This window comes from Pezoporus flaviventris, unplaced genomic scaffold (assembly GCF_033815535.1).
Source record: "Pezoporus flaviventris isolate CSIRO_AGI_PZ_B2104156 unplaced genomic scaffold, CSIRO_AGI_Pfla_v1 ptg000213l, whole genome shotgun sequence".
NCBI classification, from domain to species: Eukaryota; Metazoa; Chordata; class Aves; order Psittaciformes; family Psittacidae; genus Pezoporus; species Pezoporus flaviventris.
In genome coordinates, this window is record NW_026892761.1 from 517310 (window position 1) to 531021 (window position 13712).

The 13712-nt window shown below is 64.0% G+C and overlaps 1 protein-coding gene across 1 annotated transcript; it reads right to left on the reverse strand.

The window, feature by feature from the left end:
* Nucleotides 1–742: 742 nt before the first annotated feature.
* MMP9 (matrix metallopeptidase 9) lies at nt 743–5383 on the reverse strand. Its single transcript, XM_061441479.1, has 13 exons — nt 4711–5383; nt 4313–4551; nt 4036–4184; nt 3686–3814; nt 3432–3605; nt 3182–3355; nt 2872–3045; nt 2631–2786; nt 2316–2544; nt 2052–2191; nt 1790–1940; nt 1583–1686; nt 743–1286 (listed from the first exon to the last, which is right to left on the reverse strand). The coding sequence occupies exons 1-13, from the start codon at nt 5011–5013 to the stop codon at nt 1177–1179; spliced, it is 2232 nt and encodes a 743-aa protein (XP_061297463.1). The 5' UTR covers nt 5014–5383; the 3' UTR covers nt 743–1176.
* Nucleotides 5384–13712: the final 8329 nt, after the last annotated feature.

The following is a 13712-nucleotide window of genomic DNA, read 5'->3' on the forward strand; positions in this document are numbered from 1 at the left end:
GCTCAGCCCGGCTCGGCTCGGCTCGGCCCAGCTCGACGGGGCGGGCAGCGAGCCGCCCGCAGCCGCCGTGCACGAGGAGTTGTGGGTCTGGACCCCGGCGGGACTCGACGGGGCCGCGCTCTACCCCCGCCCTGCGCGGAGCCACGGCCGCTAATTACAGCTAATTATAGCCCCAGGGCTGCGGCCGCCCCGCCCTGCCACGGCCCCGGGCACCCCGGCCATGAACCGGCCCCGGGCTCCGCTGGGTCAGGCAGGCGCTGGCCAGGGTTGGGCGGTTCCGAAAGGGGGGGAGTACCCAGGCAGCAGCGGTGGGGGGTCCGGCCGCACCCCGCGTCCCGGCCTGCGACAAACGCCTGTCCCTCACCGCACATGGAGAGCCGCGAACGTAGGGGAGGGCCGGGGTCTGGTGGGGTTCCGGGAGGAGAGGGGCAGGAGGGGCTCTGGACGGTGGAGGGGCACGGGGGAGCATTGTAAATGGTGTGGGGCAGGTGGCGGGGACGTTGGGACCGGGGACATCCTCCCTGCTGGTACCGTGTCTCTTAGGGATCCCAGAGCCCTCAGCAGAAGGGTGGTTTGGCTGCAGCCTGCCCACCCAGCGCCCCTTCCCCCTGAGCGCTGGAATCCCACAGCCCAGGAGGGCAATGCCCCCTGCCCCGCACCTTGGGGGTTTCACCATGCTGTGGGGCTCACCACCATGGGGGCTCCCCACACCACAGTCAGCTGACAGAGCACGTGGAGGCCATGTCCAAAGGATTGGCTTTATTAAAAACAGGCAGATGGAGGTGGGCAGAGCGGGCAGGAGCAAAGCAGAGCCCCCAGCCCTGCCCTGGCCGAGTTCCTGGGCGCCAGCTCCCAGTGGATCCCAGCCCAGCTGGCTCAGGAAGAAAAACTCATGGAAATCCGTGAGTACTTTGCACCAGGCAAACACCCCTGTAGGCACTGGCAGGGCTGGCACAACGAGAGTCCTGCTGCCCAGCTGGGGGTCCCCTGGCCAGGCAGCTCCCGAGGGGCAACCCCAGGACTCCCAGCCTCCTTCTGCTGGGCAATAGCAGAGCCCCCACCTCAGCCGGGGCTGCCCCATGGGCTGCACTGCCCCCCATGCCCCAGGGATGAGGCTGCAAGTTGAGAGCGGTGGGCAGGGAGCAGCGCACCGGCCACAGGCATCCAGTCAGGTCCTCAGTGCTGGGGGCACTGCAGGATATCATACTTAACGTAGCCCACCCGGTCCACCTGGTAGCGCGGCGTCATCCTCCAGTAGAAGCTGCCACGGCAGAAGTAGTACTTGTCTGGGCAAGGAGGGAAAGCAGCGTCAGAGGGAGGCCAGACCTGCGAGCACCCATCCCAGTGGCCTCCCATGTGCTATGGGCACAGGGATCTGCCCCTGGCACAGAGCCCTTGCTGGGCCCCGGCCACCCCCACCACAGGGACCCACTGTGCTGACGGCACTTCCTGCTCCTGGGCCACTTCCCAGAGCTGTGAGCATCCCAAGCCCAGCACCCAGGTGATGTAGCCCCTGCCCACAGGAGGCTCACGGCAGCCCGGGGCTGACCACCCACCTCCCTCCCACCAGGTCCCAGCTCACCTTGGTAGAGGAAGACGTTCCGTGCATCAAGGGGAACGCCGGTGAAGACGTCATCAGTGGCACGGGGGTAGCCCTTGTCCACCCTCTGCACCTTCACGTCCAGCCTGTGAGGAGAGCAGAGCCATGCTTAGGGGTGCCTGGAGCCCCCATCCCAGCCCCTCTCCAGGGCAGCCGGTGGGCACCATTGCCACCATCAGACCTGCTCACCTCCAGTAGCTCTCCCCGCTGAAGAGCAGCACTTTGCCACGGCCCCGCTGCAGGGCCCCCGAGATGCGCCCGGCTTCCTTGCCGATGCCCAGCTTCTCAATGCCCCGGGGGCCCAGCACGCTTTTTCCAGAGAACACCCAGAACTGCCGACCTACAGCCAGAGAGAGCACGGGCGTCAGCCGGCCCCGAGGTGCCACAGCGGCACTAGGCTCCTCACAGCGCCAGCGGCACCCAGAGCAAAGGCAGGAGGGACGGAGCTCACCGGAGAAGAAAAAGACCCTCTTGGTGAGCACATCCTGGAAAGCAGCATCGATGACAGCTGGAAGGCCCGGCCACACATCCGCAACAGAGAAGGCGCCCTGGATGCCCGAATCCCAGAAGGATGAGAGGGTCCAGTATTTCCTGGTGGGGAAGGTCAGCCATCCTGATAACCGTGGCCTGGCACAGCCCCGTGTTCCCCCACACCCCTCCATCACCATGGCACACACCAGGGCAGGAGGTGCCAGTGCCAGGCACAGCTGCTCACCCATCCTTGAAGAAATGCAGCTCCCCATTGATCTCTGTGATAGCATCGAAGTTCTTCTCCACACAAGCATCTTGGCTGGGGTCCACAGGAATGGGCTCAGCCGTGGGCTCTGGTGTCTCCTCCTCTTCCTCCTCAGTGGTGGAGGTGCTGCCAGCCTCCGTGGGCAGGGGCTGGGGCTCCTCAGTGGGTGTGGGCACAGGGGCAGTGGGCTCAGGGCCAGAGCCATGACCTGAGCCAATACAGGGGAGCGAGTGAGGCTGGGGCCAGCCTAGCAGTGTGGGGCTCCGGCACTCCCGCTGCACCACAGCTGCTCACCATAGAGGTACTGGATGCCCCGGACATCATCCGGGTCCAGCTGGAAGTCCTGGACGTAGCTGTACATGGGGTACATCAGGGCCTCACGCACGCTGGAGTGGTCCAGCCCCAGCGAGTGCCCAAACTCATGAGCAGCCACCAGGAAGATGCTGTAACCTGGGGGAAAGCACCAGCCTCAGTGTCTGGTGGGGTGGGATACAACACACCGGCCAGGGACCATGGCCCCGTGCCAGCACGGTACCTCTGTCAGGGCAGAAGCCCCACTTCTTGTCGGTGTCGTAGTTGCTGGTGGTGGCACACCAGAGCTTGCCGTCCTGCCGGCCCTGGCTGGTGCAGGCACTGTAGGACTGCCCCAGGAAGGTGAAGGGGAACACACACGGGTCCCCCTGGGAGTTGCCGCCGATCACTGCCGTGTCTGCAGTGTAGCAGTGTCACTGGGGCTGGCCCCAGACCCCAGGCGCACCAGCCAGGCCATGGGGCAGCCCCAAGACCTCTCTGGTGCCCATCCTGTGCCCAGGGACCAGCTCCCTCTGCACCCTGTCCCTTCGCACCTCGGTTGGGGCAGAAGCCGTATTTCTTGTCCTGGTCGAAGCTGCTGGTGGTGGCACACCAGCGGTAGCCGTCGGAGCGCCCATCCGTGGTGCAGGCGGTGTAGGAGGTGCCGTCAAAGACAAAGGGGAAGACGCAGGGAGCCCCGTCGCTGTTGCCGCCGTTGGTGTAGAGGACTGTGGAGGGAGGAGGGGTGAGGACAGCGCTGGGCTCTGGCAGGGCTGGGCAGGGGCTGCAGCCGCTGCTACTCACGCTCGCTGGGGCAGAAGCCGTATTTCTTGTCGCGGTCGTAGCTGGCCGTGGTGGCACACCAGGGCAGCCCGTCCGTGCGCCCCTCCGTGATGCACCGGGAGTAGGAGCGGCCCTCGAACATGAAGGGGAAGTGGCAGTCGGCCCCATTGGCGTTCCCGTGGCGGGTCTTCACCACTGCTCGGAGAGGGGTGGCTCAGTGACGGGGCTGGATGGGTGCCATCAGCCCCCCGTGACCCACCACTCTCTGCCCTTACCTAAGCCTGTTCCCAGCGTCCAGAGCTCATCGTCATCAAAGTGGGCATCGCCCTGGATGCCACGGCCAGGGGGAAAGGCATGAGCCAAGAGCCCGTCCTTGCCATCGAAGGGGTACCCGTCCCCATGCTCTGTGGGGACAAGCACCCTCAGAGCTGGCTCCAATCAATGAGCTCCTGTGCCCCTGGTGTGGGCATGGACCCCTGAGTACATGCCCCACATGCTCACACGTGCCCTGTTGGCACAGGAGGTGACGGAGGGATCCCAGACATGATGTGGGGTGATGATTCCATGGGCCCCTTCCCCATGGCTGAGCCATCTCCCAGCTCCCTGCCTGCCCACGAAACATCACCTTGGCTGCCGAACATGATCATGATGTCCGCCTCGCCACTGTATATCTGGGTGAAGGTGAGAGGGGTCACATCGCTCCACACTTTGAACGCCCTCTTGAAGGCATCATCGATCACGGCACGGTCCAGGTCAGGGGAGTAATTCATCACCCTGGGGGGGGAGCAGGGGTTCAGCGCTGCCAGGTCCTGGTTTCTGGTGCAGGAGTGACCCTGCTTTGGGTGCACAGAGGGAACCAACGCCCCGTGGGCGCAAGGCTTCATCTCCCAGGGCAGACTCACCGGTACGTCAGGTCCATGTGGTCCCACTTGAGGTCCCCCTCAAAGGTGAGGAAGGTTCCGACGTCGGGGACACCACAGCGAGGGGCTCGCATGGCCTCCAGCGTGGCGGCGTCCAGCTCCCCCGTCTGCTCCAGGCCCAGCTTCTTCTGCATCTGGCGCAGCGCCTTGCCCAGGGACACGCTCCTGGTGCCCGTGCGCGCCTCCGCCGCCGTGGTGTAGCCGAACCGCAGCAGGTAGCTCTGCGGGGAAAAGGCGGCCCCAGGGGCTGAGCGCGGCGGGAGGGGCTCAGGCATCCCAGGCACCGCGCACCGGGTGTCCGACCCCCGCCCAGGAGCCCCCGCCGCTGCCCGGAGCCCCGCGGGGTCCCGGGGTGCTGGGAGGGGCCGCGCTCCCCTCACCTCCGCCAGCTCCAGGTCGGAGGAGCCGCTGAGCAGCTCCCCCGGGAAGGTGACCACCGCCTGCGGCTTGCTCTGCAGCGGGGCCGCGCAGCAGGAGACGGCCAACAGCCCCAGGGCCAGCGGCGCCAGGAGCGCGGGGGCCATGGTGCACGGTGGCAGGAGGTGCACGGTGGCTGTGCCGGTGCCGGTTCCTGCTCCTATTTGTGGTCGGGGAGGGCAGTGAGTCACCCTCAGACACGCTCTCCTCCCACGGTGACGAAACGCACACTCAGGCTCCCCTGTTCCTGGCCTTAACCGATTCATCACCTTGTTTACAAAAAACGCTCGGTCCTGCACAACGTGCAGCCTGAGGACGGGTGCGAGGGAGGGACGATGGGGCACAGCACGGCGGTCCTGGGGCTGCCAGTATTGCCCTGCTCAAGACCATGGTGGCAGTGGGGACAGCAGTGGGGCGTGGAGGCCAGAGGCTGGCCAGGTGCTCAGGACCTCACAGCTGTGTCACCACATGGGCTGACTCCTGCTGAGCTCAGCTGGCTGAGGGCTGATGTAGCCAGAGCCAGACCTGCCAGGACCTGCGTGAGCATCAGGGAAGGAGATCCCCTGCCCAGCGCCCTGTGCCTGCAGCCACCTGCCCGGGAGCTGTACACCAGAGCTCGGACTCTGGGATGCAGTGTGCATCCCCATGTCCCCTGCTGTGGATGCATCATCCCAGTGGGGCAGAGCGTTCCCTGCACCGGCAATCCCTGTGGCTCATCACCCCACAGATGCCTCTAATCCAGCAGCTGCCTGGCAGAGCCCTGTGGGACCAGGCAGCACATCCCTGGGAGCATCTCCATGCCTGGGGTGCACAGGGGTGCCCCATCCTCACTGTTGGCTGCTCCACAGGGCACTGTTGATGCAAATTCCCACCTGGCACAACACAAACCTCACCATGGGATGGTGTTTTCCTGCTTCTCTCAAAGTGCCGACGCTTGTGGGAACAGGAGTGGGGAAGGGGAAAGCAAACAGGGATGAGGATCGAGGGAAAACAGATGGCAGAGCTGGGAGGAAGGCGCAGTGTCAGCGGCGTGCAGGAGGGGGGAGCAGCCCAGCGACGCTGCCTGAGCTGCAGGTTTAGGGGTGGGTGCCCTTTCCCCAGCTCTTGCTGACAGTGCCCCACGAGGACGATCTCCCCGGGCTGCCCCATTGCTGTCAGTGCCCTGTGCTATGCCCCTGCAGCCACCACCTCCCCGCATCACCCTGGCTCCAGATGAACGGAGCAAACCGTTCCTGGCACAGCCAGTGTAGGAACAGGTTCCACCAGTGCCCAGCACGGCTAGAGCATGGCAAGAAGAGAGGGGTTCATCCCTGGGGGAGCATCGCCCGTGCAGGGCAGGGGGGCTCATGGAAGAGCTCACCCTGGGCACAGGCTCTGCTCCAGACCCCCTCACCACCCAGTGACAAGCGGTGGGCACCGGTGCTGGCCAGACACAGCACCAGTGCCACAGGTGGTTGGGTGCCAGGAGCTCACAGACAGCACCGGGAAGAAGCGGTGCTGGGAACTTGCGGGGTTGCCTCATTCCCCACCGCAGCCCTGCAAGCGCAGCCCTGGCTCCCAGGGGCAGGAAGTTGCTCCACAAGCAGCTGCTGTGCTGTGTCCCGGGGTGACAAACACATCCAGCCTGACCTGCTCCCGGTGGAACACAGGACAGGGACCCCCACAGCCAGCCCCCCTCTGCGGGGTCCAGCCTGGCACCGCTCACCCCTATGCCTGGCCCAGCTCTTGGCAAGGCAGGAGGCTCCCCATGCTCGCTGCCCAAGACCTCCCTGGTGCTGTGGCAGATCCCTGGGCCTTTCCCATGCTATTCCCATCGCTCATTTCTACCGCATGCAGGAGCCGCAGCTCCCACAGCCTGGGCTTGCTGCCATGGCACAGCCTGCACCGCACTGCACCGCCTGCGGCACCCCGAGGACAGAGCCATGGCCCAGCAGAGCAGCGTTGGCAGGGACAGGGCTCTGAGGAGAGCAGGCACAAGTGATGGCAGGAGGAGCAAAGACGTCCCCGCAGCCTGCGGTTGCCTGGCCCCCTGCAGCGCTGGGTGCGCGGCTCCGGGGTGCTCAGGACAATGGCCCATCTCCTCCTGGAGCCGGGGGCTGCTGCTCCTGCAGGGGCTCTGGCCTCAGGTCTGCCCCTGGCCCAGCCTATCCCACTGACTCACGGCCCTGCTCACCAGCTTCCTCCTGGCACCAGCTCGGGGATTTTCTGATGACTCTGGAGGCTCTGCAGGGAGCAGAGGCAGGGCCAGGGCCACAGGAAACCCCCGTGTCTGCCTGCACTAGTGGCCCCAGAGATGGGCAGGGGAAGTCCATGGGGATGGGCTCAGTGCTGCTGGAAAGAGAACACCTCCACTACAGGGAGCTGGGGCAGGGCACCGGTCCCTTGACACGGGCACATGCGGAGGGATGCTCAGGGCAGCTGCTGCCGCTGATGGGAGAGGAGGGAGCGGTGAGCATGGGCAGTGCAGCAGCACGAGGGCACTTTTGGTTGTCAGGGACGGCAGGAGCATCCCAGCCCAGCCCGCACCCACCCAGAGGCACCGTTTACAGCCAGAGCCCCTGTAAGGACAAGTGACATGGAAAAACCCACACAGACACCCTCCATCCCGGCGGCTGCTGAGCCACGAGGCTGCCCGTCACCACTGCCGCTGCCAAAAGGGGAAGGAAGAGCCACCGCAGCCCCTTCCCACGCCCTTACTCATGGCCACCCTCACACTGGTGGCCACTGCTGGGAGACCCCTGTGGGAAACCGGCCTGGGACCTGCCTGGGGCTGGGATCGCTGCTGGAGAGGCAGCGGCTCTGCCTGCTGCAGGAGCTGACTAGACACGGTGGCACCTCTGTACGGTTACAGGTCACCAGCCAGGCCAGCAGCAAGGTCAGGGGGACGGGATGGAGCCAGGGACCCCCGGAGCCGAGCTGCTCCCCAGGCTCCTCTCCCCCAGCACTGGTGAGCAGGGGGGGTCTGACGGCTCAGCCCCGGGGTGCACGGCGGCAGCGGCCAAGGTGAGAGGAGAGTTGAGGACAGGGGACAAGGGGACACCCGGCTGCCACAGCCGCTGCCTCACACCCGGCCCAGGGAGGGCAGCAGGAAGGGGAAGCAGAGGGGGGCAGAGTCAGCATCTTGTGTGGGTGAGACAGCACCGGATCAGGAGAGCAAAGTGCTGCCAACAGGCACCACGGCCCGTGCCGAGGGCAGGGACTGCTCAGACCCCGCAGCCGCCACATAACGCGCCCGTGCCCCGGCTGCTGCAGCAGAGCCAGACACTGGAACGAGCCCCAAGCCTGGCCCTGCTGCCATCCCATGGGCCCTGCAGCACCCCGCACCCAGGGAGTGGGGCTGCTGTCCGCACACTGGCTGCCCTGGCCAGCATCATCTGGGCACCGTGTCCCGAGCACATGGACGCTTGGTGCAGGAGCAGGACCACAGGCATAGGGAGCAGCTCTGTGCGCGTCAGCAGTTTGGAAGCCCCATCACTGTGGCTCCAGGGCTCCAGACAGAAACAACATTCCTGCACACGCTCCCGCGTCTGCTGCCTGCCCCGCGTGGGTTGGGATCGCCTCCTCCAGCTGCGCCCAGGACCCTGCTTGGCAAAGCATGGAACGTGCTGCGGTCCTGCAGTGCTCCAGCCCCTCCGTGCTCAGCCCTGTGTGCTTCCCGGCCTGCACCACACACTGCGAGTGCCTCTGCCCGTCCCTGCCTGTCCCCTGCCTCAGCCTCCTGCCCCCAGCCCTGCTGCTGCTCTCGTCTGGGTGAGGCTGACGCAGCCGGTGTCTGCCGCTGGATCACCTCTGCCTGCAGGCACTGAAACCAGCGCAGCAGCTTCATCCCTCGGCAGCACCAATCCCAGCACCAGGCCGCACATGACGGATCCCCCCAGCCGTCACCCCGGCTCCAGGAACCCGGGTGGGTGGCACAGTCACCTCCCCGCATCGGGCTGGGACATTCCCTGCTCCACACCTTCCCCGGCCCCTGCACCCCCCAGGAACCCACCGCCTGCCCCTCAGGGATGTGGATCAGGGATCTCCCCCCCTCCATGCTCTGCCCTTCCAGGCACCAGGGCCGGCAGCAGTGGCACAACCCGTGCCGGGGCAGCCGGATGGCCTCCATACCGGACACAGCCCTGCTGATGCTGGAGGGAACCCAGCGCCTTCCGAGCCCTTGCCACACGGCACAGCCCCTGCGCTCCCTGGTGCCATGGGATGGAGAGTAAACCAGCTCCTGTGTGCTGGGAAGCCTTCGAGGTGGGAAATCCAGGAAGGGTTTGAAGAAACGAGTCAGAGGCATTCAGCACTGGAGGGAAAACAGCCCAGAGCATCCCACCGGAGCAGCGTGAGGAGCCCGGCAGCCCCTGGCAGCACCGGGGCGGTACAAAACATGTGCAAGAGCTCCAAATACCGCAGGGCTCGTGTTGTGTTTCGTGACTTGCTTTGCTGTAAACTCATCTCCACTCCTCGAACCTTGCCCCTGCTCAGCTTTTACCCGGTCTTTGACCAACTTTTGCTCTACCAACCAAACCTTCCCACCAGCCAGGAGAGCAGCACAGTGGGTGTGCGGGGCCCAGGGCTGCAAGAGGCAGCACTGAGATTTGGTCACTGCTTTGGTGCCTTTGGAAATGGGTGTCCAAGGGCAGCCCAGCCACTGCCATCCCCTCAGCCACCTGAGGCCACCTCCTCTGGGGCAACCTGACGGACCCAGCCCACAGAGGCTGTAGCCTGTGCCCCTGCACGGGCACAACACGGCACAGCATGGCATGGCACGGCACAGGTGGGCAGTGCTTTGCTCCCCGGCAGTGAGACAGGCACAGCAGCTGCCTGCTAAATCGGGAAGAGCAGCGATTGTGACAATGACAGGAAACCTGCCCGGCACGCGGAGGGGACAGCGTGGCGCCAGGGACCCGCTGGCTGCCACCAACCCGGCCGCTCAGGACTAAGAAGCAGGCGTTTGTGGAAGGTGAAATATGGGCAAAACCGGTTGTATTTAATTGTAAACTCCGAGCAGCAGAAGGAAGAGCGGTGGATAAACCACTCAGATTTCAGTAAAACATTTGACAACTGTTTGAATCATCCTCTGCCAAATTAATTCAGAGCAGCTCAGTTGTCAACACAGGCATATGGACAAAACCCAGGCAGCCACGGAATGGCAAACAGCCTGGCCAGCAGCCGGGAGCCTTGGAGGGACCAGCCATGGGCAGGGCTGTAGGACTGGCACCAGCAGGAGCCACTGTGGCAGCACCGGGTGCTGAGCTGCCCCGCTCCATGCAGGACACATCTTGGGCACAAGATGGGAACAGCCTGGTCCAGTGCACAGCTCAGGGCTCCGGGACACTGCTACACATGCAGTTCTCCTGCCCACCTTGTTTATTTTAACTTATTTCAGTAATCTGCTGATTACCCTTTTTCTAACTGTCCTGGGTTCAGCAGTAGCAGTCATGTTTTTTCCTTTGTGGTAGCTGGTGCAGTGCTGTGTTTTGACTTCCAGCCTGGGAACAGTGTTGGTGAAGCCGATGTTTTTGGTTGTTGCTAAGTGATGTTTACCCTGACCAAGGACTCTGTGAGGCTCATGCTCTGCCAGGGAGGAGGGGAAGCCGGGAGGAAGCAGAGACGGGGCGCCTGACCCGGGCTAGCCAGGGAGGTATTCCATACCACAGCACGTCATGCCCGGGGTGGGGGGTGACTGGGAGTTACCCGGAAGGACAGGGGCTTCCAGGTGGAACTCCTTTTCTTGGCCGGTGGTATCGTATTCTCTTGTTATTTTCCCTTATCATTGTTGTAGTTGATAGTAGCGGTGGTGATTTGTGTTGTACATTGGTTGCTGGACTCTTCTTGTCTCAACCCGTAGGAGTTGCACTCTTTCGATCCTCCTCCCCATTCCTCCGGGAGCGGGGAAGGGGAGAGCCCCGGTGGGGGGGGGGGAACACGGACCTCGATTGCTGTCAGCTCAGCACCACTCACTGGGAGTGAGTGAACAAGTTACCTGACTGGGTTTAAACCACGACACTAACTAACCAGCAGTGATGAACCAGCAGATCAGCAGCACTGCAGAGGGTGGAAGCCAGCGGCCTTGGACCATGGCTCCAAGGCCTGGGAAGGAAGCCACAGGATCCCTCCAGAAGAGAAAACAACCAGCAGCAGCAGCGGCACTTCTGGCTGGTGAGGAGGGGCTGCAGCCATGGCTGTTTGCATTCAGCAGCTCCACACACATCCTGGAAAGGCCACCGATGGTCCCGAGCCCCGTGGGAACAGCAGCCACGGGACAAGGCACACGGGGCAGGCAGCGTAGGGCACAGCTCGGCATCGCCCCAGCCTGGGTGTGGGACACAGCCCCCAACTGCCCAGGAGGCCACGGGACACTGCTGGGGACCTGTGGCCCCTGCCCAGGCAGGAGCTCCCTGTGGCAGAGCCAAGGCCACGAGCTGCCTGTGCTGAGGGGACCCCGCGAGGGTGTAAGTGTCCCGGCCACAGGCTCCCTGGAGCCCTGGGAGCAGCTGGAGAGCCCTGCCCCAGTGCAAGGGTGGCATTAGGGCTGAGGCTGCGGGCTCGGTGCTGGCCACAGAAAACGGGCACTACCCCACCAGGGGCCTGGGAAGCGGAGATCCCAGCAGGAATGGCTGGCACGGTGTCCCTGCCATCACCGGGCACACAGCAGAGGGGCTGGAGCCCGGTGGGAAGCATCCCGGCTGCTGCCCCGGAGCTCAGAGCAATCCCCTGGGAGAGACCCCGGCGCCTGCTCCCGGAGCCACCGCTGCTGGGAAGGATCCGGCGGTGAAGCAATCTGCTGGGAGGAAAAACCATTTCCTGCAGCAAGGGCTGTTTTGCTCAACCCTTTACAAAATGTGCTGATGCAACCTCGCTTCCCAGGTGGGACAGAAACACAGGCGGGCCGCGGGGATGGGGACGGGTGCTTTGCGGATACACAAACATCACCGGCAGTGGTTTCTTTAAAAGACAAACGGAAACAAGGAGGAACAAACAAAACAATGACACAACCACCAGTGCACATCCCGGGCTCGGACTGCCACGGGCCGGGGGGGAGGGCTCTGCCCTGGGCACCGTGCTTAGCACCAGCCACCACCTATGCTGGGACACTGAGCAAGGCATTAATTCATGGAGAAGCTGTCGTGGGAGCAGGGGGAGCCCCGGCCAGCGCCATGAGCTGCTGCTGGGGCTGCCCTGAGGGGCACTACGAGAGCAGGACCCCAACCAGGGTCACTCTCACCCTGCCCCAAGCAGCAGCTTCTCCGGCTGTAGCTGCTTCCAAGCGCCTTATCCCGGCTGGACGGCAGGAGACAGCCTGTCAGTGCCTGTTAAAAATCAGCTTCAACCCCCACCGCTTTCTTATCACTTTACTCTCCAGGCTCAAGGGTTCGTGTTGTCTCCTCAGCCCGTTCCCAAAAGGCCTTTAACCCAGCACTCCCCCTGCTAAAGGTATTTGGACACGTACCCAACACGTGCCACATCCATCTTTGGATTCTCTTAAGTTGCTGAGATTTCATCGTGTTTTCTTTGGCCCCAGGGTGATTTTAGGCCCTGGAGTGCAGTGGGGGAGCGTGCTGGAAGCTGTGCTTCCCAAGCAGGGAGCGCAGGCCTGGAAATCCCCTCGCTCTGCTCGGGCATTTTTAAAAATAGCAGGTTACCCATGCCCGCAGAGCTGCGCGGGTACAACCCTCCGAGACAAAGGGCATGGGGCATCTGCAGCGTAACAGCAGCTTTAAGCCCATTTTCCACCAGTCGAGCCAGCACCAGGAGGGTCCATATGAGCCCCTGTGGCTCACAGAGGTCAGGCTGCTTTGCCCTGGAACCACTGTCCACTGGGAAAATCTTTCACTGTCTCACAGCAGCTGACTGAAGGCAGGAGGAAGAGGAGCAGAAACCGAACAGTCCAACACAAACCCACCCCATTTCCCCTGCCTGGGAGGTAACTTGTGCTTCGACCCACACCTTGGACTGACAGAAACACGGAGCTTCTCCAGCAGGGAGCACAGGGGCAGCCCGAGCCCAGACAGAGCCAAGCCCACGGCCGGTCCCAGGCAGCACCAGGCTCCTCCCGTACAAGCCACAGGACTACAGAGAGGGGGCATCAGCCACAGGAGCCCCCTGCACCCTCCCCAGCTCCACTTCCCCACAGCAACCACAGAGCTGCACAGGGTGGCTTTAAATGGAGTAATGGCGGAAGGAAGCAAACCCCAACCCCTCGTTCTCTCTCGGCCTCAGGTGCTACACAGCAGTGGCTGCATGCAGGGGACACAGCACCCGCAGGCAGGAGCATCGTGATGGATGCGGATACAAACCTGTCAAGGATCTGTTTAATTAGCTTGAAAAAGAACCAAAAGATGCTAGCGGCTCAGCAGCAGCTCCTCTGCGGCCTCTACAGGCCCACGGCGCCTCCGGGCAGCCTCACGCAGGGCAGGAGGGGACAGGCAGGCTGACACCAGGGACCTGCAAAGCCTGGCACAGGAGCCCTGGGCTGAGCCCAGCCTTCGCCCAGGACCCGAAGCACCGCAGCCAAACGACACCGAGCACTGATCCAGGCCACCCTGCTCGGGTTCCTGGCAGGCGAGCTCGGCGCTCACAGGCTGTGCCAGATGAGGCACTGTCTGTCCTGCTGCAGCTGGCACCGCATCAGCACCGGCTCGGTACCGGCCGTCCTGGCCAGCGAGACAACACAACGGCCCGCCCCCGACTGGCGCTGGACAGAGCCGCACTGCAGCATGTGCCCCCCCCCCCGAGCAACAGCGTCCCAGCGTCCCTTCCTCGGGGGATGAGCAGCCAGGCTCAGCCCCAGCCTCAGAACCATAGAATCCCAGCCTGGCTTGTGTTGGAAGGAAGCTGCCACGGGCAGGGACCCCTTCCACTGGAGCAGCTTGCTCCAAGCCCCTGTGTCCAACCTGGCCTTGAACACTGCCAGGGATGGGGCAGCCACAGCTTCTCTGGGCACCCTGTGCCAGCGCCTCAGCACCCTCACAGG

Excerpts from the sequence above, each read along its gene's own strand:
- MMP9 (XM_061441479.1), bottom strand. The coding sequence starts at position 5,013 with ATGAATCGGTTAAGGCCAGGAACAGGGGAGCCTGAGTGTGCGTTTCGT. Across the intron at positions 4,552-4,710 it reads CCGACCTGGAGCTGGCGGAG|AGCTACCTGCTGCGGTTCGG; the intron begins GTGAGGGGAGCG and ends TTTTCCCCGCAG. Across the intron at positions 3,815-4,035 it reads GATCATGTTCGGCAGCCAAG|AGCATGGGGACGGGTACCCC; the intron begins GTGATGTTTCGT and ends TTGTCCCCACAG.